This window comes from Vitis vinifera, chromosome 16 (genome assembly GCF_030704535.1).
Source record: "Vitis vinifera cultivar Pinot Noir 40024 chromosome 16, ASM3070453v1".
Lineage (NCBI taxonomy): Eukaryota > Viridiplantae > Streptophyta > Magnoliopsida > Vitales > Vitaceae > Vitis > Vitis vinifera.
This window is the reverse complement of record NC_081820.1, coordinates 17987754-18010281: the sequence shown is the minus strand read 5'-3', so window position 1 is coordinate 18010281 and position 22528 is coordinate 17987754. Positions and strand designations below refer to the sequence as shown.

Sequence of the window (22528 nt, the reverse complement as noted above, 5' to 3'; positions counted from 1 at the left end):
TTGAGAGCAGACATTGAAATGGTTTATATATTTGAAAAAAATACAGGCATATTTGTTTATTATTCTACAATGGAGCTCCGATACTCCCATCTACAACTTATGTGTCGCCTCACCTCCTGTAAAATGATGTGCTAACACATCGTTACCACTTGCAACCATCTGATCTGATTCACTTTGAATGCCCGCCTCACTGCATCATGGGGGAAATAATCTTCCCCCCAAAAAATGGAAAAAAATACCAAAAACAATCTCCCATAACAAATTCTTTCTTAATTATGTCAGTTGGAACCACGTTTAACACTTTCTTCGACACGGGTGAGAGCATCTGTGAGCACATCAAGTGTCCAATCCTTCACGTCTTCCTGCAGATAACAACCAAAAGAATATGTCAAGAAATAAGCAATGGATTGTTCATGTACAATGGGGCAAACACAATGCCTGAGCAAGAAAATTAACGATCCAGCCAATGAATACTTAACCTTAATTAAGTTATTTAGACAGTGACCAGAGTTGTCCTAAACAGTATGAGTTCAATGCTACCTCGGGATGGGAAGAAAAAGTCATGGAAATTTCTCTTATTTTCTTCCGAACAACATTCCCCAGCAAATTCTCAATTTAGATGGCAAGGACTTGGTTAATCATGCTAAATATTAGCACAGAAAATCTTTAGTGAACTGTAAGAAAGCTTAAGTCAGCACCATCAGTCATCAGAGTACAAAATTTCCTTCTTTTTCTTTATTTTTTATTTTTTATTTTTTAATTGGGAGCCAAGGAAAGATTTACTAGGCGACAACCAAAAAAAGTACCCAATTCACAGGGAAGGGGATAAGAGCTATGGCCAGAAGGAGAGGAAATCAAATGAGGACAAAGGAAAACATAAGAAATCAAACTCCCACCCCTAATGCAACGACTGACAAAACAAACAAGGATTTGAGGAATATGTTCACTAGGGAAGACAAAGCTAGAACAACCTGGTCAAGCAAATAGAGATTAAGCCAAGCACACAGACTATACATGATACACCCTAAAAGACAAAATAAAAGGTAAAGAGACATGGTTTCCATATTAAAACATTAGGTGGGAATATTTGGCACTCTATTGTTGATCAACACTGGAATGCATGTTACAGCTTGGCAGCTGGCTTATAACTATGCTAAATACAGATTGATGAATCCCATTGCTTACCCAAAACGGGATATGTTATAGATTTGGGCGAGGCATAAAATAATAGATTATATAATCACCTAATGGTTCTCCATTAAATGTGTTCATGGTAAACCAAAAACTAGACTACTCATGCACCAACTCAATGTATAGTTAATAGAAATTTGATAATTTAAGAAAGGAGATTGAAAATGTCTCATCGCTCATCATGCAACATCATTGCAAACAAAATGAGGTAAAAATTTAAATTCATGAGAAAGAATTAGGGTCCTACAAATCAATATTATGTGAGAACCAACAGTTAAGATACCCAATAGAGAAATATTGTCGAAGAAAAGCAGAAGCAGAGACTTCAATAAAACTGGTTGAACTTTGATTTGCCAAACTATCATGGGAAGCAGATATTAAACTAGGCAGAAATTAGAATCACTTTTCCAAATTCTCATAAAAGTGTTTTTCACAGAAGCGCTATAGAAGAAAACACTTCTAGTAAAAACACTTTGACTACAAGCACTACCAAACAGGCTCTTCACCTCTTCTATACAAAGATTAAACAATTTGAAAATGCGTAAGTTTCTTACTAATTTTAGTTAAATTTGATTTCTTTTGTATTTGTCATGATAAAACCAAACATGAGAACTTGGAACAAACATGGCCTAATGGAAGTTACCTAAGCAGTGCAGATATGTGCTTTCACATTTGAAAGCAATTAGGACATACTCAAGCATCCCGTGGAAACCGAATGGGTTTGCTGTTGCACATATAACATTCTAAGTAAAATTCCAGCAGCCAGATTAGAGCCATTGGAAAATTGGTAGATGTAACTGCTATTTACCATTGTTCAAAGTTTCAGCATCCAGAATAGGGCCATAAGAAAATTGGTAGCTATTACCACTTTTCACCAGTGTTCAGTGGCAATATCAATTTCATCCATCAACTCTAATTTCCCTACTTCAATGAATTTCTATCCTCAAATGCTATGCAAAACACAATCTAGCTTTCAATTTCTCTGGAACCTTTTACTCTACCATCAACAGGACAAAGAAATAATAATTTTGGCCACACAACAGATATTCAAATAAAGTAATAAGAAATTTCCCACTATGCCTCACCATGTGCAATGGTTCTCCAGTTCTGATTCTTGCGTTATGACGAGAAAACTTAGATTCAAAAGGAGTCCTTGGCCTCACTTCTTGGATTGCATCCCACTCCTCACGAGTCAGCATCCTTACAGTCCCTTGACCAGCAGGAGCATTCTTTATTTTGCGCTCGACCATCTCTTCAGATTTTGAGTCATCGTACTGCCAGTATACAAGACCAATTACATTAACCATGAAATAACAATATATATATATATGTATGTGTGTATATATATAGTAATGAGAGTGTATGTTCAATTGCTTAAAAAGGGAAAATCCCAGTACACACGAAATATAGAGAGAGAGCCACCGAAGTAAGGCAGAAAACATAAAAAAGGCTAGCAATAAGGGTGCATTTGGTATGTAGGAATAGGACTAGGAATGGAGGTGAATCAGAATACCATATGAAAGAAACGAGTCAAAATCCTTATGAGAGTGAGTGGGCTTTGGTTCCCATGATAATAATTTTTTATTCTCATTCTCATTTCTATTGATAAATAGGAAATGGAATGAAGTTTTCTTTCTCAATCCATATTCCCATGTACAACACACCCTAAAAGAAAATAAAAGTGAAATAATTCTGATTCAGCCCATGTTGCAAACTGTGAGGGAAAACCTAAGCAAATTCAATGTGAAAGAAGGCATATCATGATCAGAAACAGAACATGAAACCACCAAAACAGAAGTCCTATTTCCACTTGATTTAGAGTTTCCTTTTCTTCCTCCTATTGGTATGAGAAAAGGATGTGAGGAACTTCTCTATTCCACATCAATTATTCACCTAGAGTGCCATTTTGGCATTTTTCTTTTTCTTTTCTTCTCTTTCTTTGGGTGCTACACACCAAGTGGTGGGGGGAAAGTCCTCGACTCCCTAGCTTATGTTTATAGTTGCCCCAAAAATATGCCAATGGATCAGTCTATTTTTTTTTGATAAGTAAAAGCAATTGTATAAAGAAAGCCTGAATTACACCTGACAGTATACACGGAGTATACAAGGCAACTAGGCTAAAGGTAGAGAAAAAACAAAAAAACCCTTGCTTACAACCCAACCAATCAATGAAATCGAAAATGGACCATGAAGCACAATTTACATGCACCCTAACCCAATCTGAGAACATGTACAAAAAAGACCGTAAAATAGCTTGATCCGTTAATTCAGAATCTTCAAAGATTCTTCTATTTCTTTCCTTCCATAATGTCCAAAATAAGCATAGAGGGGCTGCATTCCACGCCTTTTTTCTTTTCTTTCCAACAAAGGTGTCATTCCAACCAAGAATGGTTTCCTTGATAGAATTGGGCAAAACCCAATGAACACTAAAAAGAGCAAAAATAAGGTGCCAAATCATAGTTGCCTTGGGACAATGAATAAGCACATGATTAGCTGATTCTTCATCCGCTTTACACAAATAGCACCTACTTGGTAAGGCCCAACCCCTCCTTTTTAATTGATCCAAAGTTAGAATTCTTCCCCAGATAGCCTCCCAAGCAAAAAAACTGACTCTCTTTGGAACCCAAGGATTCCAAACTAAGCTTGAAGGGAACTCTCTACCAATGCAAGGAGCTAGGGAACAGAAGAAAGATTTAACTGTAAAGATATCTTTCTTTGAAACCCTCCAATACATGACATCCTCAATCCCCCTTCTAAGCGCATGGCCATGTAACCTTCTGAAAAAAGTTTCCACCTCTTCCATCTCCCAATAATTGTTGAATCTTGTGAAAATAGGGTTCCAACAACCCAAATTCCCGGACTAATCCCATAACTGAGCTACCCAAGCATCCTTGGATAAGGCAAGATTGTACAACCTTGGAAAAGCCACATCCACAGAATCTTATCCACACCATCTATCCTTCCAAAAACGCACTCTACTACCATCCCCCACCTTAAAAGCCTCCCTTTTGTTGAACTCCAACCACCCTTTCCTAATCGTCTTCCAAAGCCCCACTCCATGACTCTCCCTTGAATTGCCAGAGCACCAACCTCCATCTTCCTCCCCAAATTTCCTTACAATCACTTGTTTCCATAAAGACTCTTGTTCTGAAGCAAATCTCCAACACCATTTTCTAGGAAGGGCCTTATTCAATCTAGAAAGATTTCTGATACCTAAGCCCCCATCCTTTTTCTCCATGCAAACAATGGACCAATTTACCAAATGCGACTTACTTTGAGAAACTCCTCCCCCCCAAAGGAAGTCTCTTTGAATCTTTTCCAGCCTTAGGCTCACCTTGCGGGGAATGATAAATAAGGACATAAAGTAAATTGGAAGGCTAGAGAGAGTGCTCTATACCAAAGTCAACCTTCCTCCTTTGGACAAATACTGTCTCTTCCACAAAGCGAGCCGCTTTTGAAATCTCTCCTCCACTACATCCCAAACTCGCGATGATTTGAAAGCAGCTCCCAAAGGCAGCCCTAAATAACAAAAGGGAAGAGAACCCACTTTACAACCCAAAACCCTAGCCAAGTCCTCAAAATTAGGAACCACCCCCACTGGAATCAGTTCGCTTTTGTGAAGATTGATTTTTAGCCCAGAAATCGCTTCGAACCACATAAAAACCCAACTTAAGACCTCCACATGCTCCTTGCATACATCACAAAAGACTAGTGTGTCATCAGCAAATAAAAGATGAGAAACAACCACACCCTCACCTCCTCTCCCACCAGCCATGAAACCCTCAAGATAGCCTCCTTGTAGAGCCCTCTTCAATATAGAAGACAACGCCTCCATTGCTATAATGAAAAGGAAAGGAGAAAGAGGATCTCCTTATCTTAGGCCTCTAGAACTTTGGAAAAAGCTTACTGGAGAACCATTGAGCAAAATTGAGAAACGGATTGAAGAAATACACCACCTCATCCAATTCACCCATTTAGTCCCAAACCCCATCTTATCCAAGATTGCTAATAAAAAACCCCAATTCACATGATCGTATGCTTTTTCAATATCCACCTTGCAGATAATTCCACCCTTTGCACTTTTTAGTCTTGAATCTAAGGCCTCATTTACTATAAGGACAGCATCCAAAATTTGTCTACCTTCCACAAAGGCATGTTGGGAGTTCGAAATGACATTTCCCACCACTCTTTTCAATCTATTAGCCAGAACTTTAGCTAGAATCTTGTAAAGACTCCCCACTAGGCTTATAGGACGAAAATCCTTCAAATCATCTGTATCCTCTTTCTTAGGAATGAGAACAATAAAAGTGGAATTTAAGCTTCTCTTAAAACGGCCAGAACTGTGAAATTTAGCAAAAAAGCCCATAATTTTGTGCTTGACTATATCCCAACAAAATTGCCAAAACGCCAAAGTAAATCCATTTGGTCCAGGGGCTTTATCCCCATTCAAACCAAAGACTGCAGCCTAGACCTCTTCCACCGAAAAGACATCCTCAAGAAGCCCCGCCTGGACACTATCCAAGGAAGAGAAAGACAACCCCGAAATACTTGGTCTCCAGTCCCCTTTTTCTAACAAAATATTTTGGAATGCATTAACCACCCCCTCCTTTATCTCAATTTCCTTAGTTAACTTCCTACCATCCACTGTAATAGAAGAAAGAAAATTCTTTCTTCTTTGAGCATTAGCCATCTTGTGAAAAAACTTTGAATTTTTATCACCTTCTTTCAACCACAATTCTCTTGACTTTTGCCTCCAAGATATCTCTTCCAAGACTGCCCACTTGTTGAACTCCTCCACTGCCCTTCTTCTAGCCTCACTATCCTCTAAAGAGAGACCACAGTCTCTTTCCTTGGCGTCCCAGAAACCAATCTGACTAAGAGCAGCGTTTTTATTCAAAGAGACATTACCAAATACCTCTCTATTCCACACTTTCAGATCTTGCTTCAGAGCCTTTAGCTTGCAAGCAAGAATGTGATTGTAGGATCCGCTGAAATTGTAGCAAGACCACCACTTCCTGACCAAGTCTTTGAAGCCCTCCACTTTTAACCACATATTTTCAAAGCGAAAAGGGGTTTTTCTGCCTCTAATTCCTCCTCCATTCAACAAAATGGGAGCATGGTCAGAAATGGGTTTAGGCAACAAGCTTTGAGAAAGGTTGGAAAAGTGGCTTTCCCATTCCTCTGAGACCAAAAAACGATCGAGTCTAGAAGTTGATCTGTTATTTAAACCTCCACACCAAGTGTAAGAACCCCTAACCAGAGGTAGATCCCTCAACTGCAACTCATCAATTACCTCTGAAAAACGCCTCATTGCCGAAGACATATTCAGGCAATTTCTCCTTTCACTGGGAAGCCTAATCACATTGAAATCACCACCAACACACCAAGGATCATTCCACAAACCCCTAATATCCCCAAGTTCAAACCAAAGGAATTCTCTCTCAAAATAATGGACTGGCCCATAAACGCCGGTAAAAATCCAAATGAAATTGTCATCGCAATTTTTGAATCGACATGATATGGAATACTGCCCTGTTTCCATCTCAAGAAGTTCCAACACTCTGCAATCCCAGAAAACTAAGATGCCCCCTGCTTGCCCTCTGGAGTGCACACTTCCCCAATTTACGAATCTACCAAAACCCAAACTTCTCACTACCGAATCCGACATGAGTTTGCATTATGTTTCCTGCAAACAAACTAGGTTTGCCCTTTGAATCCTTAAGAAGGCCTTCACTACCCTTCTTTTATCCTTATCATTTATTCCCATGACATTCCAAGAGAGAATTCTAATTAACATCAACACTTCTTGAACATTCCCCAATGAATTTCCCGCTCCTTTTTCCTGAATCCGAGGGGGACCCATACTTAATGGAACACTCTAACTTCCGTAGCTCTCTCTCGACTTTGGATCTAAGTAAAGAATTCTTTTTTCCTCCTTGCACATAAATTTTGCCCCTTGTTCTACACTCTAAACTTTGAAACATAGTCAAGATTTCATTTTCAAAGCCATCCATCGTCAACCCCACGAATCTACTAAAAGAAAGCAATCTTCCAAAAGTCTCGTCTAAGAAAGTGCCTTCAGTTGCACCTTCCTTGCTTTCGTTGTCTTCGAGACGCCCTAGATGGGAAGACCACTATACCTCCGAGCCATCTAATTGGACAATACGCAAAGGCCCTAGCTCCACGGCATCCCCATCCATCGAAAAGCTTCTCGAGTCCTCTTAACAGACCAATGGACCCAAGCCTTTTCCGTCAGAGGGCAAAGAAGAAGAAGGAGTAGAAGAGAAAAACCCGCCCCCCCGAGAGAAAGGACTGAGGGAATCTGGCTTGTAAAGCGAGCGGCCTCCTCCAACAACGCGTCATTCGTGACGGCTGAACCCAAAGCGTAAAAAACCTAAGGATTTCGCTGGTCAAGAACGAGCCTGACATCTTCCACATAGAGCTGGGGCTCGCGAGGTGTGCCTTCCATTCTCTGCGAGACCCTTTCAACAGAGGGAAGGGTTTGGGCCACTCCTTCTAACCTCCTAAATGAGCCCTCAGAGCCCACTAAGGCCCCTTAGGCTTTAGTCAGGCAACTCAGCTCAAAACTTAACTCTGGATTTGGGCCCATCCCAATGCCTTGGCCCAAATTCTTCTTCTGGACAAAAGCCCCTAAAGGCCTCTCCTTCACCCTTGGACTAGCCCCTCGTTGATGGGCCTTTTCACCACCTGAGGAAAGGCCCAGGTCTGTCTTTTCAATCAGAGACTCAGAGCCATCCCTCTGCGGTGCAGAAACAGAAGACCTGGGCTGCATCACATCACCAGCTCCCCTCCTCTGCTCCAGCTGCAACACACAATCTATACCTTTTCCTTTTGAGAAAGTGGCCAACTCTACTCTCACCCTCGCGCGTGAATCACACTCCAAGTCATCCCCAACCTTCAGCTTACGGCCACCTCTGCTTGGTTCCACTACCGATACCCTAGGGGACATCTCCCACCATAGAGGAATGGAAAAACAGCGCTCTTGCACCACAACCTGCAAGCTACTGAGCGTGCTGTCACCATTTATTCTCACCAAAATCCTCGTCCATTTTAAATTCTGAGACCCAGCAGTATCTTTATCAACTGCTACAAAACTCCCACAAGCATTGCTAAACTGTTTAAAAAAATCATTGTCCCAAAGAAAGAGGGGAAGACCTAACAGTCTTACCCACACTTCTCCCACCTCCGCACCTTCTCTAACACAGCTAGCCTCAGGGACCCATTTATCTAGCCAAAGTCTTTTCCTCCTATAAAAACAAGGTCCTTCTGAGAGAATCCGCTCCACCTCCGAACAGAGTTCAAACTTGAAAAGAATGAGAGACTCTCCAAGAAAAGCAAGGTGAATCTCCCCCTTCAATCTCCAAAAGGCCTTGGCCCAAATTCTTAGGGAAGACAGTGAAATGGGCTCACCCTCTCCCCATTTCCCCACAAGACAGTGTCTTAATCCTGTAGTTAGCTGAAGGAATTTATCCCCCCAATTTGGAGCCACACTTTCTCTTCTGTTCCCCTGCGGCCAATCTTAGCTGCTTCGGCATACGACAAACCTCTAACAGTACTATTAGTCAAACCTTGAGAGGAGATGACCATTTCAAGAACTTCAGGACTAACAGTAGGGGGCACAATCCCAAGACTTCTGAGTTTATTGGCCAGCAAGACCCAACCTCCCACCATTCCACTTCCTTCAGGAAACACAAGGGAAAACCTTCTTCTTTCCGTAGAGCGGGACCAAGCAAAGTAAAAAGCATCCTGCTGTATTCTTCCTTAGTGCCAGACAAAAACTTCTTCCTCCTTCTAACCATGTCTTAGAGTCCTTCTTCCTGTCGGCAATGTTGCAAAATTCCTCTACCCCTTCCAGTAACTGGGACAAACTTTTAGCACCAAATTTAATCCACTCCACAAAACCTCTTCCTCTCTCCGTGATTGTACCCACTAGCCTCCCTCCAGCTTGATCAATCGAAATCTCAAAAGATTTCGATTCAATCGCGAACCAACACTTGCTTTCGGACACCTTCATCTTCCAAGTGATTCTCATTTTATCCATCATCCTCAAAGAATAGATTCATTCAGAAGCAGTGTATAGAATCCTAAGGCATCTCATAGGTACTATAAGTATGGGAGTACTCTACAGAAGAAGTTACAACTCCAACCTTGATGTTGTATGTTTTTCGAAGTCAGATTAGACAGGATCTTCAACTGACAGGAGATCTACTGGTGGGTACCGTACCAATGGATCAGTCTCTCACTGTTAATTTTCAAACTTTCAATTAGATTTATATGAAAATTTGTCAGGTATCCAGAAACTGAAGCTTTTATGGCCTATAGGAAGGAGTCAATAAAATCATGCTTACTGATGAATCAATCTAAATCATCACCACAAGCATACCATATGATCATCATCTTGTCCAGGTAACTACAAGAATTAAGATGAAATATAATTGAACTCCTACACTGAATAACATATTTGCAAACAATGTTGCAAGCACTTCAAAGTTCCAGGACCATATGGTTTAACCTGACTTCTTTAGTTAAAGCAACAAAAAATAGACATAAAAATACCATCCATGAGAAACAAGTGATAGAAAGATCCCAAGGAAACCATAAACTCAATTAGGCAACAGCTAAGCTTCAATTGAAACATGAAAATAAGATCACAAAGTACACAAAATACACAAGTAACAAAGAAAAAATAAATAAAAAGAACAAAAAAGATACTACATTTTTAATGGATAATAGAAAATGATATGGATTGACCATACCATCATGAAGAGCTTTGCAATGACTGCAACTCCAACAGCAGCTATGGTCATTGGCCAAGTGGCTGTGTCAAGGAATTTTTGTGATTCAGGAACTTCTACATAGAACTGATCCTTTTTAGGGTCTCTCCTTTTTCTTATTTTTTCCATACCAGCTATCTTTCTCTTCAAAGTGTCAGTAGGGCCATCATGTGATAAAGTGTTTAATTGTCTCTGAAATACAAATACTCTTCGGGCAACCCCAGACATGATGGGGCTGGGGAAGTGGTCCTCTAGTCCCAACTTATTGCTTCCAGAATAGGAACTAGTTGGATTAGGATAGAATGTAGCTTATAATGAGAACTAACGTTGCCTGAATGATATCAACCTGCACCACAACCAAGCCACCAAAGGCATTTAAAATACAATCCCCCCATACACACTAATCCAATCTGAATCACAAAAATTATTGAACAGCAAAAAGAAAATATCAATTAGATGATAGGGAGAGAGTTCAGACAACAAAAAGAAGAACATCAATTAGATACCTGAACCAATTTATTTTATATAAATATCCAATTTCAAGATCATCTATTATAAAAATTTAAACTTAAAAAAAAGAAAAAAGAAAAGAGAAAGCCTCTACTCATGCGTATTGATACTTAGTTGCATGGGGTAACTACTAAACAAAATTTTCCAAAATTGGTGCAAAGGAATGTGAGAGAAAAAACTAAAAATTATTACGCAAAAAAGCATGTCCTTAGGATCAAAGTTTTATTTCAAGGATGAGGTTTTGGCCATCAAATTAAGCTCAACTCAAGCCTAAATGATCACTCGTAAGCTATTTTCTTTAATGTTTTCTTAATAGGAAGATACCATCACTAGAAAGATACCATCTACACACTCCATTATGTGATAGCTGACATAACTAGACTTCAAAGCAAGCTTTGAAAGGCAAACCACATACATCAAAGCTGCATTAAGAAGGTATCAAAGACACAAATCACAGTAGGAACCCAAACTTGCAGTTGATTCACAAAACAAATCCATTAAAGTAAAAAATACAAACTCTCTTGCATTACATTTTAGCTTGTCAATTGCAATTCCATGTTTTTATTTTTTGATATTTAGGGGGAGCATTCTTATACAACATGTTGATTGGCTTGTAATAGAGTATTTTTCAACTATCACCAGCCCAAGATTCCTTAAAAAGATAAAGACAACATGCCATATTGATGCAATCCCAAAAGATGCCATCTTAGCTTTCCCAAAGAACCCCTTATGTACCATTTGTCCAGTTAATCCCCCAAGAAAGGAACCTTTTCTTCAACATATATATAACAACCTTTTCTTCAACATATAAAACACAAGATTTATGTACAATTTGTGCTAATAATGGCATATTTCAGTTGATGAAAAAAAAAAAGAAATAACTTATTAGTTCTTCTGACTGAAGGAATTAATTTTTTTTTTCTTTCTAAAACAGAATTAAGGAATACTCATGGTAATCATTCAAGCTGACAATTATGGGTTTTGGCCTGTCTCTAGCAGAATACCATCTGTAGTAGCAATACTTCAATCTCCTAACCATGCCAGCACCCAAAACCTAGTAAGGGCCAACCATCTTTACTTTTTCCCTTTCATAAGAATTAAGAACACTTGACCCACCATCCAATACATTAGTTTAAACTCAGAAAAGCATTTTCTGATCTTATTTCAGAAATGATAGTTGTTCTCATCATTTTCCCTTCCCAAATTGTCTAGAACTGAGATTGAAAATAAATTACCAAACCTAGAAAACTGCAAATACATTTCCACAATAACTAAAACCATTCTGTAACTTCAAAATAAAATTTCATGTGTATTTGCCTATTTGGTCCTTTCAATATCATAAAGATTAGCAAAAGTGATCAAATTCCAATTAATCAATGCTTCAAAACCATAGTCGTTTTTACATCTTCAATTCGTAGTTATTTCCCAACAATGCCAAATCAAATCCCAATCAATCAAAACTTCAAATTCACAGCTGCCCTCAAAAGTATTGGGTTGATTGTTGATTTATTCAATGTATGAAGAACTGATCCACGAAATTATTTTAAAAATATCCAAACAAATAAGTTCCATTTAATTGAAAACTAAAATTAAAAGTCTGCTCGCAGAGATGGAGATGGAGAGAAAGATGGGCAAGGTTTTTGGTTGGTGGAGAGGTGGATTTGGGTTTCAAGCATAATAGATTCAATTAAGCAGAATAACATCATCTAAATCAACTGTAAGTAATTCAATAAAGAAAATCATAGGAAAATCACCTGATTCAACTGATCAATGGAGGAATTGCTCCCTCTGTTGTATCCTTCTAGGGCTCAAATCAGTCATGTGGGTTCTCAGCTCTTATCCCTACAAAACTACAAAACTAGACAAAGAAACAATGTTATATAAAGAGAGACTTAGGGCATATAATTTCCATTTGAATCTCAGAAAGAAGGGAGTAAAAGGAAAGAAAATAAGAGGGAAAGGCACAAGGACAAAACACCAGAAAAATAAAAAAATAAGTTTAAAGTTAATAATTATTTTTATCATTTTTCTCTGATATACAAAAAAAAAAATAATTAAAAATGCATTACTTTGGACTTGCTTTGATTCCAAAAAACTAAAGAAAGAAAGAAAATCCTATGAAAAATATTTTTCTCAAAATTTTAAAAATTAAATAAAATTAAAATTAGTTAATAATTCATATATTTTAAAATTATTTAACCTTTATGTAAAACACTTAAAATAAATGAAATAAGTTTAAAGTAGCATATAAGATAATTTATTGATTTTAAATTTTTTATTTTTTTATTTTTCCTTCATTTTTTTCCTTTTACTTTCCTCTTTATTTCTTTCCCTATTATTCTTTTTTCAAATGAAGAAAATATTCTTCTTTTTTCTGTGTCAAAACTGAATACAAAGTGACCTATATATATACAAGTGGGATTCCTAATCTAAGCCATATAATATGCACAATCACTATCTCTAAGGAAACAATAACTAATTAGGAGAGATTCTCTCATCCATAAAAATAGAAAGTATCCTAACACAATCCCTCTAATCTTGGCACTTAATTACAAATCATAATCCCATATTTCCACACTCCCCCTCAAGTTGGGTAGTAGATGTCTAGCATTCCCAACTTGCTTTTCATGTTTTCGTAGGTGGCCTTTGGAGGTGCCTTTGTTAGAATGTCTGCTGTTTGACGACTTGAAGGAATATACATAAGTCTGATTGTTCCCCCTTCAAGTTTCTCCTTGATGAAGTGACGGTCTATCTCCACGTGCTTGGTTCTGTCGTGTTGAACTGGATTCTTTGCAATACTTATGGTAGCCTTGTTATCACACAAAACTGTCATAGTGGAGTTTGATATAATTCCAAGTTCCTTGAGTATTCTTTGGAGCCACGTTCCTTCACATATCCCATGAGCCATTGCCTTGAATTTTGCCTCTGCACTGCTTCTCGCCACTACGGATTGCTTCTTGCTTCTCCAAGTCACCAAGTTTCCCCACATATAGGAACAATACCCAGTAGTTGACCTCCGATCTGTCAAGGATCCTGCCCAATCAGCATCTGTGAATACCTCAACTTCCCTACTTGAGGTTTTCTTGAAGTAGAGTCCTCTACCTGGGCTCTTTTTAAGGTACTGTAAAATTCTGTATACAGCTTTCATGTGTCTTTCAGTGGGATTGTTCATGTAGCGACTTACCATGCTCACAGCGAAACCAATATCGGGCCTTGTGTGAGTTAAGTAGATCAACTTTCCTACTAACCTTTGGTATTTGTCTTTGTCAGTTGGATGACTGTCATTATCTTTATCAGTCTTACCAATAGGATCCATAGGCGTGTCCACTGGCTTACAACCTAGCATTCCAGTCTCCTGAAGTAGATCAAGGACATACTTCCTTTGCGTGACCACAATTCCCTTCTTAGTTCTGCCAACTTCCATGCCAAGAAAGTATCTGAGTTGTCCAAGATCTTTGATTTCAAATTCTCTTGCTAGCAGCTTCTTGCGATTCCCTATCCCTTCTTCATCGTCTCCGGTAATTATAATATCATCAACATAGACAATGAACAAAGTCATTTCACATTCCTTAGAGTGCTTCATAAACAGTGTATGATCTGCTTGACATTAGATGAATCCATGTTTTTTCACAACTCTAGTCAGTCGATCAAACCAGGCCCTAGGTGACTGTTTTAGACCGTATAGGGACTTTCTTAGTTTACACACTTTTCCTGAATTTTCTGGAGTTTCCATACTAGGTGGAATCTTCATGTAGACTTCCTCTTCTAGTTCTCCGTTGAGAAATGCATTTTTGACATCAAGTTGGTGCAGATTCCAGTCCAAATTTACTGCAACTGACAATAACACTCTGATGGAGTTGAGCTTTGCTACTGGTGCAAATGTCTCTTCATAATCAATGCCATAGGATTGAGTAAATCCTTTAGCTACTAGTCGAGCCTTGAACCTGTTTATACTTCCATCCGGATTGTGCTTCACGGTAAATATCCACTTGCATCCAGCAGGCCTCTTACCCTCTGGTAATTCTGAGATTTCCCATGTCCCATTTTTCTCCAATGCTTGTATTTCTTCCTGAACAGCAGTCTTCCATTCAGGTTGTTGAAGTGCTTCTTGGATGTTGGATGGGATACGATCATCTTCAAGAGAAGTGATGAACGCTTGGAAATTCTGTGAAAGCTTTCCATAGGTCACATGATTACTGATTGGATGCTGAGTGCAAGATCTTACACCTTTCCTTAAAGCAATGGGTTGATCAAGATCATCAAGGTCATTACTGGAATTTAAATCATAAATTATGTTACCTGGTTGCGAGTTTGGGTTGCTTGGATCCTGGTCCAATTCTTGGTTCTGCTCAGGTGGAGTGCTGTTCTCGGGCTCCTTTTGAGGAGGTTTCTCGGGCTTTTCCTTTAAATTTTTTCTAGAATAAACTATTACCTCTTTACTGCCTTGTGTAGTTGACTCAGGTGTGACAAAAGGGACATCCAAGGAATTGTTTTCGGGGACAGAAAGAGTAGTATCTGTTTGAGGAGGTAGCGATGAACTCAAAGGAGAAGTAGTGCTGATTTCGGTTTCCCAAAATTGGAATTCATCTGTGGACCAGTTGTCCCCCTGAATTGCAGTTTTGGGGTAGAAGGGTTGATTTTCGAAGAAAGTGACATCCATGGAAGTGTAGAATTTCTTGGTTGTTGGAGAGTAGCACTTATATCCTTTTTGGTTTGGTGAGTACCCGAGAAAGATGCATTTAGTGGCTGTCGGATCAAGTTTACTACGTTGGGACTTATGGATGTGAACGAAAGCAGTACAACCAAAGACTTTGATTGGGATAGACGAGATTATTCGAGCGGATGGATATGTAGCGAGGAGGATTTGACACAGGGTTTTAAATTGAAGAATCCTAGAAGGCATTCGGTTGATCAAGTAGGTTGTTGTGAGTACAACTTCACCCCATAATTGTTTAGGCACGTTTGAAGCTATCATGAGGGATCGTGCAACCTCCATCAAATGTCTAGTTTTCCTTTCTGCAACTCCATTTTGCTGTGGAGTATCAATGCATGAGCTTTGATATACGATGCCATTCTCCAAAAGATATGACCCAAGAATGTTGTTATAGCATTCTCGAGCATTATCTGTCCGATGGACTTGAATTTTTGCCTGAAACTGCGTCTGAACCATGTTGTTGAAGTTTTCAAATTTATAGACAATAGGTTGCAATCCAATTTCGGAACATAGAACACGGAGTGAAGAGTAATATCCTTGGAAATAATAACTGAACCTGTGCCGAATACCCTAGAAAGGGTTCCATCGGCAATTCGAACAGAGGAATTGTTATGGCAAGGAGTATATTCATGAAAAACCATGAGATTCCCAGTCATGTGATCTGAAGCTCCTGAGTCCACTATCCATGTAGTGTGATTTTCCTGTCTAACATTTAGGGCATGGGAAAAAATACCTTTCTGGGCTACAGATGCAGAACCAATAGTTGTTCCAATTGATTGAAGAGTCTGTTGGACCATTTTCTGTAGTGCCTCCAATTGCTCTTTGCTAAACGGTCCAGGATTTGAGCTAGTGCCAGATGTGTTCTCTTCGGCTGCGGCGGTGTAACCCCGACCTTCTCTGTTTTGCTGTGGCCGAGAAGGTTTCCAATCAGCAGGTTTACCGTGTAGATGCCAACAAGTCTCTTTCGTGTGTCCAGGTTTTCTACAATGGTCGCACCATGGACGATTCTTCTTCGTTTGGTGGTTGTTGTTGTTGGATTGGGTTCCTCGTGCAACTAGGGCTGAGTTCTCAAGATTTTTGGAGGAATTTTGGGTACCCAACATCACTTTTTGTCTGCTTTCCTTTCTGCGAATTTCAGAAAAAACTTCCCTAACACTAGGTAATGGCTTAATACTTAGAACTCTTCCACGTACCTCATCTAAATTCTTATTAAGGCCAAGTAAAAATTTGTAGATGTGTTCCTTTTCAATGACCTTGTATAGGAGTCCATCTTCGGGACACTTCCAAACCAATTCTTCATAAATATCGAGTTGTTGCCAATACCGTGTAAGGATATTAAAATATTCGGTAACAGTTGAATCTCCTTGTCGAAGATCTTGGAGAATACTCTTGATTTCGAAATTTGCCGAGGTATTATCGATGTTGGAGTAGGTCTCTCTAGCTGCATCCCATATCTCCTTTGCTGTGCCATAATACATGAAGTTTTCTCCTATGCCATTGGTCATAGAGTTAATTAACCAAGACATCACCATACTATTTTCCAACTTCCAGGTTTGGTATCCTGGAGCATCTTCCTTCGGCTGAACAATGGCTCCTGTAAGGTATTCTTCCTTACCTTTCCTGCAGATGAAGATCCGAGCAGACTGAGCCCATTAAATAAAATTCTGCGCATTGAGTTTATGACCTGTTATGGGAAGAATGATGCCATCTGTGGTGCTGGTACTGCCGGAGTGAACTGCTTCAGGTCTGGACGTCACCTCTAAGTTTAATCCTTCCGTTCTGCTCTCCATGGAAAAAGATGATTTTTTTTTTATACGTGGTTCAGATCTGAATGCTCTGATACCATGAAGAAAATATTCTTCTTTTTTCTGTGTCAAAACTGAATACAAAGTGACCTATATATATACAAGTGGGATTCCTAATCTAAGCCATATAATATGCACAATCACTATCTCTAAGGAAACAATAACTAATTAGGAGAGATTCTCTCATCTACAAAAATAGAAAGTATCCTAACACAATCCCTCTAATCTTGGCACTTAATTACAAATCATAATCCCATATTTCCACATCAAATTTGCTAGAACCAAACATACTCTTTAAGTTTCTTAAATATTTCACATTCAATTTTATTTTGATCCCCTATATGGATAATACACACTGTAGTTGATGGACCTAATTCTAATTGTTAATATAAATTCAAGACATTATCCTATGTCTAACTACTTAGACTATCCTTAATTACAAAAAGATAAAAGAAGATAGCTCTTCTTTTTTATGATTTTAGTCATAAACATAAAAAACAAAAAAATAAAAAAATAAAACTAGAATTTCATTTTTAATATCAATTAAAAGAAATAGTGGAATTAGATTTTCTAAAAAAAAAAAAAAAAAAAAAATTCTATTTGTTGAAATTCTTTTTCTTTAGAGAGAGTTCAAGATGAGGTGAAAGTGAGGTGCTCACTCACGATCGTCACTCTTAATGAAAGGGGGTCCAGGGGGCCTCCCCTGGGAACCAAAAGATAAGAATATAACCTCTTGTTCTTCTCCCTCCAATAAGTGAGTGAGCATCGGGTGGTGCGCACGAACGCTTAAGAAAGGGAGTTTACTAAAGTAGAGTTATAGAGTAGCTATTCTTTTCTTGTATTAAATTTACTTTTTATCCTTCCTCTTCTTCTCGTCCCGCCATTTAGGATGAATGGAAAAAGGGATGCCCTTAGGAAAAGCGAGAGTCTCCGTCGTGAGGTTAGGTCCAGCTCTACCGAAATTTGAATGCCGTAGCTTAGCTGCTAAGGTAAATAAAGTATCCGTGAACGAGTCAAGCTAAGCAAGGGGGCAGGGGTACCTATATCTACCCAGCCAGGTGTGAAAGCAAGCTACCCTTGCCTACCTCCCATCTATATCTATAGGCGGCAATGGTAAGAGCTGGTAAGCATGGTAACAGTAATATCGGAAAAATATCGGTAATATCAATGAAATATCGACGATATATCGGTTTTGAGGCGAAATAATCAAGCGTGGAGTAACGCGCGGAGCAGCGGAGGAAGCCTATCAAAATATTGGAGATATATCGACGAATATATCGAATATATCAACGAATATATCAAATATATCGTATATCAGGAAATATCGGAGATTTTTTTGAAAGTTTTTTTTTTTTTTAAATATTTATCCTTTTTTATTTTTTAATTATTCATTTTTAATTTATTTTTTATTTTAAATCTATATTATCATTTTATTTTATATTGTCTTTTTATTTTTAACTACCTTTTATATTTATCTCATTAATGCTATTTTAAAAAATTACTATCACTTCATTCTTAATTTATTTTTATTTATCCGTTTAATTTTATTTAATTTTAAATGTTTTTATTTTAAAATATTAAAAATATAATTTTACTCAAAAATTGCTACAATATAAAAAAATTATGAAGTCCTAATATTTTATAAATTAAAATTAATTTGATAAGATAAATTATTAATAATTTTAATTATTTAAATAAATTAATGTTAATAGAAAAATTGTCATCATATATTTGTAATAAATTTTTAGAAATCAAATCTCAAATAAAATATTTCATATAAATCAATTTAATTTTTTATTTAAAATATAATAAAATATGTTTTAATAAAAGTATTTTTTGGTTTTTAAAATAAATGAATATAAATATATTAAAGGAATTTATGCTAATTTTTTTATAAAAATTTGATAAATATTATCTTTAATTGTACTTATATCAATTACACTTACAAAATAACTTTAATATATATATATATATATTTATTTATTTATTTATTTATTTTATCACTTTTTGGAGTTTTTTCAAGCATTCTCGTGAATTTTGAATAATTTTTACCTCATCGATATTTTTGTCAAAATATCCACCGATATTTCTCCGATATATTCGATATATCCATAAAATCCAAGTACCGATATATCCATATTTACCGATATTTTAAACTTGACCACAACAAACAAACGAAACTAGTTGATTGAAGTGAAAAATGGTATGGAAATATCAACTTGTCGATTTTTCGATCATTTTTCAACATTTTTGGCAATATTTCAATGTATATTGATATTTTCACCAATTTTTTTAGGAAATTCTAGATATTTTTGGTCAGTCAACGCACTTGACTCGATCAAGCAGCCTACCGCTCATGAGGTATTTGCTAGGACAAAGCTCAATCAAACTAAAAAATTGGTTTGTCTTGCAAATGGGGGGATCTAAACCCAAGACAAAAAGGTCATATCCATTGCCGGCTTCCATTGGGCTAATTGGCCCTTAATTATAAATGTGCACATAAATATATAAATGTTTTTTTTTATAGGTAAATAAGAATTTTAGTAGAAGAAAGAATATGAAGAAAAAGGACAAAAAGGCGTGAAGACTCAAAAACCTGCTACCATACCCTATTGTGAGCCTACCCAATCCACAAAGTCTAACAAAGATAAATACATATATGCGGAAGTGCTTTATAAAAAAATATTAAAAGAATATTTTAATAAATAAAGTAATTCTAATTATTTTATTTTTAAATTTAATTTAATTGATTACCAAAATATAAAAACTATCATAATAATTTTTTTAATAGCTCTTTATATATATATATATATTAATTAAATATAAAAAATATAAGTATTAATTTTTTTTAAACATATATCATCAATTATTTTATATCATTGAATTCATTTGAATTAAATAAGTCATAATTTTAATATTAAATATATTTTAAAGTTAAACACATTATAATCAAATATCACAATATCATTTTTGAATAATATTTAATATAACTTAATAATGAATGTACATTTACAAATTTCATATTTCTTATCGCCCTCATATTATTGTCAAATGTAACAAATTATATCATACATGTATCAAATTTTTTAACAAAACAATTTCAAAATGTCTATTATTACTTCTTATATTATTTTTTAAAGTTTTTCCTAACATTTTTATAAGTTTTAAACAATTTTTGTCCCACCGACATTTTGTGTCAAAATATCCATCAATATATCCATAAAATCATGTTACCGATATATCCATTAAAATTAATATTTTTATCCTTGGCTGTTATAAAGGATTGAGGTTTCAAATTTTAAGGGAACTTTTATCGAATTTAACATTATCACAATAAAATTCCAAAACCTTGAGCTAAAACCAATAAAAATTTTGAGTTTGATTACAGCAATGCAAGTAGCAACTATCAGTGCACCAGCAAACTGAACTCAACATGCTAACAGAACATATCTACCATCTACACATGGGAGATCATGGGTGATCAAAGATCTGCAGCTTGCAATTTCAGTCCTTGGAAAAAGGGCCCAGAGCCAAAAATGAAATGAATAGTGGCATTGATATTAAACTCAAACAAGAGAACTCACCACAGTAACATCAACTTTGGATCAGTTAAAATTTATCATAGCAAAATCCCAAGAACCTAGATAAACAGCATTCATGTGAAGCAATTTTGAAATTCCAAGAACTTATGACTGTTTCCATTTTCAAAATCCAATTTTTATTTATTTATTTATTTATTTTTAAAGAAATTTTCATTCCCTAAAAAATTTCTACCTGATACTGTTTCCTCCTAATCTTCTGTTTATTCTTACCTTTACTTTCTTTTTCATTGTCAGTAACTCTAATTCCCATTTCACAAGGTTATAAAACCAAAGCCCTATCTTGCTGTGATTTGACTGAAGGTAGCAACCTTAAGGTTATTCTACAGTAGGTTTGATATTGAAGGAAAGGTTTTGAAGCTAGTGGCACAATTTATGCAACCATGACTTGAGGCTATAATCTTATAATGCAACAATAATAGATTGTGCCACAGAGAAGGATCCATATAATTAGTTCTCTCCTTTGGTTTGCTGTGAGTACCCACAAACTCTCACCAAGCTTTTCTTGTGGTAAGTCTGATAAGTAGATTTTTTCCTCAGTATGTGTCACTAATTTGACAAGTTGGTTTGTGGCTGCCAAATGCCTAGAAGTGAAAGGGAGAGGTTATATACATTGCCTGGGGGAACTTGTGTTTTAGTGACCTAGAGAAGAAACCATAGAAATAATGTGCTTGTGGGGTACTGGTGGTTCTAGGAAGAGGTCTGGGATCGGTCTTTGAAGTGGGGCTACTGATTTTCTAGGCATAGGGAGATAAGACCAACCCAGATTCTCATACTTATTCCTCCTTGTGCTCCTACCACATTTAATGACAAAAGGTAATATCCAGCTCTAAACATCCAAAGCCACAGAGACCTACATCTGTGTGCGTGTGTGAGGGGGTTGTGGGTGGGGTGGGGACGGTGGTCATCTTCAGAGGTGGTAGAGATAGTGCACCATGTTCAGAGTCTTGGACCTATATGGACTAACCATTGAACCACATCCTAAACAGAGTGGGATTCTGCATAACTACTACTTTCCTGTTTACCAAACAATTCTATGTTCTAAAGAGGAAAAAAACAAAAAGAAGTGGAGAAAGATAACAAAATGTTGACTAGCAAAATGTTGACGAGAGAGCTATTCTCAAGAAAATAATATGACAGCATAAAACGAATCATTCTAGAGCTACAAACATAGTAATTAAATCACTCGGATTGCAGTAAGCTGTTAATATACTGATAACACAATTAAGGAGAAGCAAACCCAGATGTCACAGAATATAAATGGCGGGTTTTGATTCTTTTCTGAATAGTTGGCCGGCCACTCCATTTCCTCTTTGCCTTGTATGAAAACCCAGATATCACAGGGGAAAAGTATCGAACAGGTGATGCTCAACACATTAAACCGAAAATATACCATGATTCGTGGCAAGAAAATGCGCTCCAAAGAAAGCACCCTAATCGATTAGACCAAAATGGAATCGTGGAGTCCGGGGTCTAGAAAAATTTTCTGGAATTATTTTCCGTCAAAACAAGCAGAACCCAAAACCCGGAATTTCTTGGATGAGAAATCTAGATGAGAAGTCTACTTGAGAAGACCTAAATAAAGAGAAAAAATGGAGAAAAAATCTACCTGAGAAAGTTGGAAAAGCCGCAGCAGCGGGCGTGAGGATGAAGGTATTCAGATCTTCATATCGTCGTGAGGCGGTTGAGGGTGAGGGTGAGGGTGCCACATGCAGATCGTGTTTTTGAGGTTTCCTAATATTACTTTCACGGTATTTCGGCTTGTTCTATTTAATTAAAAAATAATAATAAATAAATAGATTAATTAATATCTAACGTCTAAAAATAAATTATTTTTAATAAAAAATTAAAAAAAAACTTATATAAATATATAGTCTACAAAATTAAGAAAAATAAGCTTTTTCAATCGGTCCG

The 22528-nt window shown here is 36.9% G+C and overlaps 1 protein-coding gene across 4 annotated transcripts; it reads right to left on the bottom strand.

Moving 5' to 3' along the window:
• On the bottom strand, nt 1-22391 carry LOC100249204 (uncharacterized). Of its 4 annotated transcripts, none has more exons than XM_010664092.2 (6): nt 22224-22364; nt 22008-22100; nt 12251-12354; nt 9969-10332; nt 2277-2465; nt 1-362 (listed from the first exon to the last, which is right to left on the bottom strand). In XM_010664092.2, the coding sequence occupies exons 4-6, from the start codon at nt 10212-10214 to the stop codon at nt 279-281; spliced, it is 519 nt and encodes a 172-aa protein (XP_010662394.1). In that variant the 5' UTR covers nt 10215-10332; nt 12251-12354; nt 22008-22100; nt 22224-22364; the 3' UTR covers nt 1-278. The 4 variants fall into 4 exon arrangements, with proteins under 4 accessions (XP_010662394.1, XP_019081832.1, XP_002265767.1 ...); XM_019226287.1 differs by having other exon boundaries at nt 22008-22087; XM_002265731.4 differs by lacking the exon at nt 22008-22100 and having other exon boundaries at nt 22224-22391.
• Nucleotides 22392-22528: the final 137 nt, after the last annotated feature.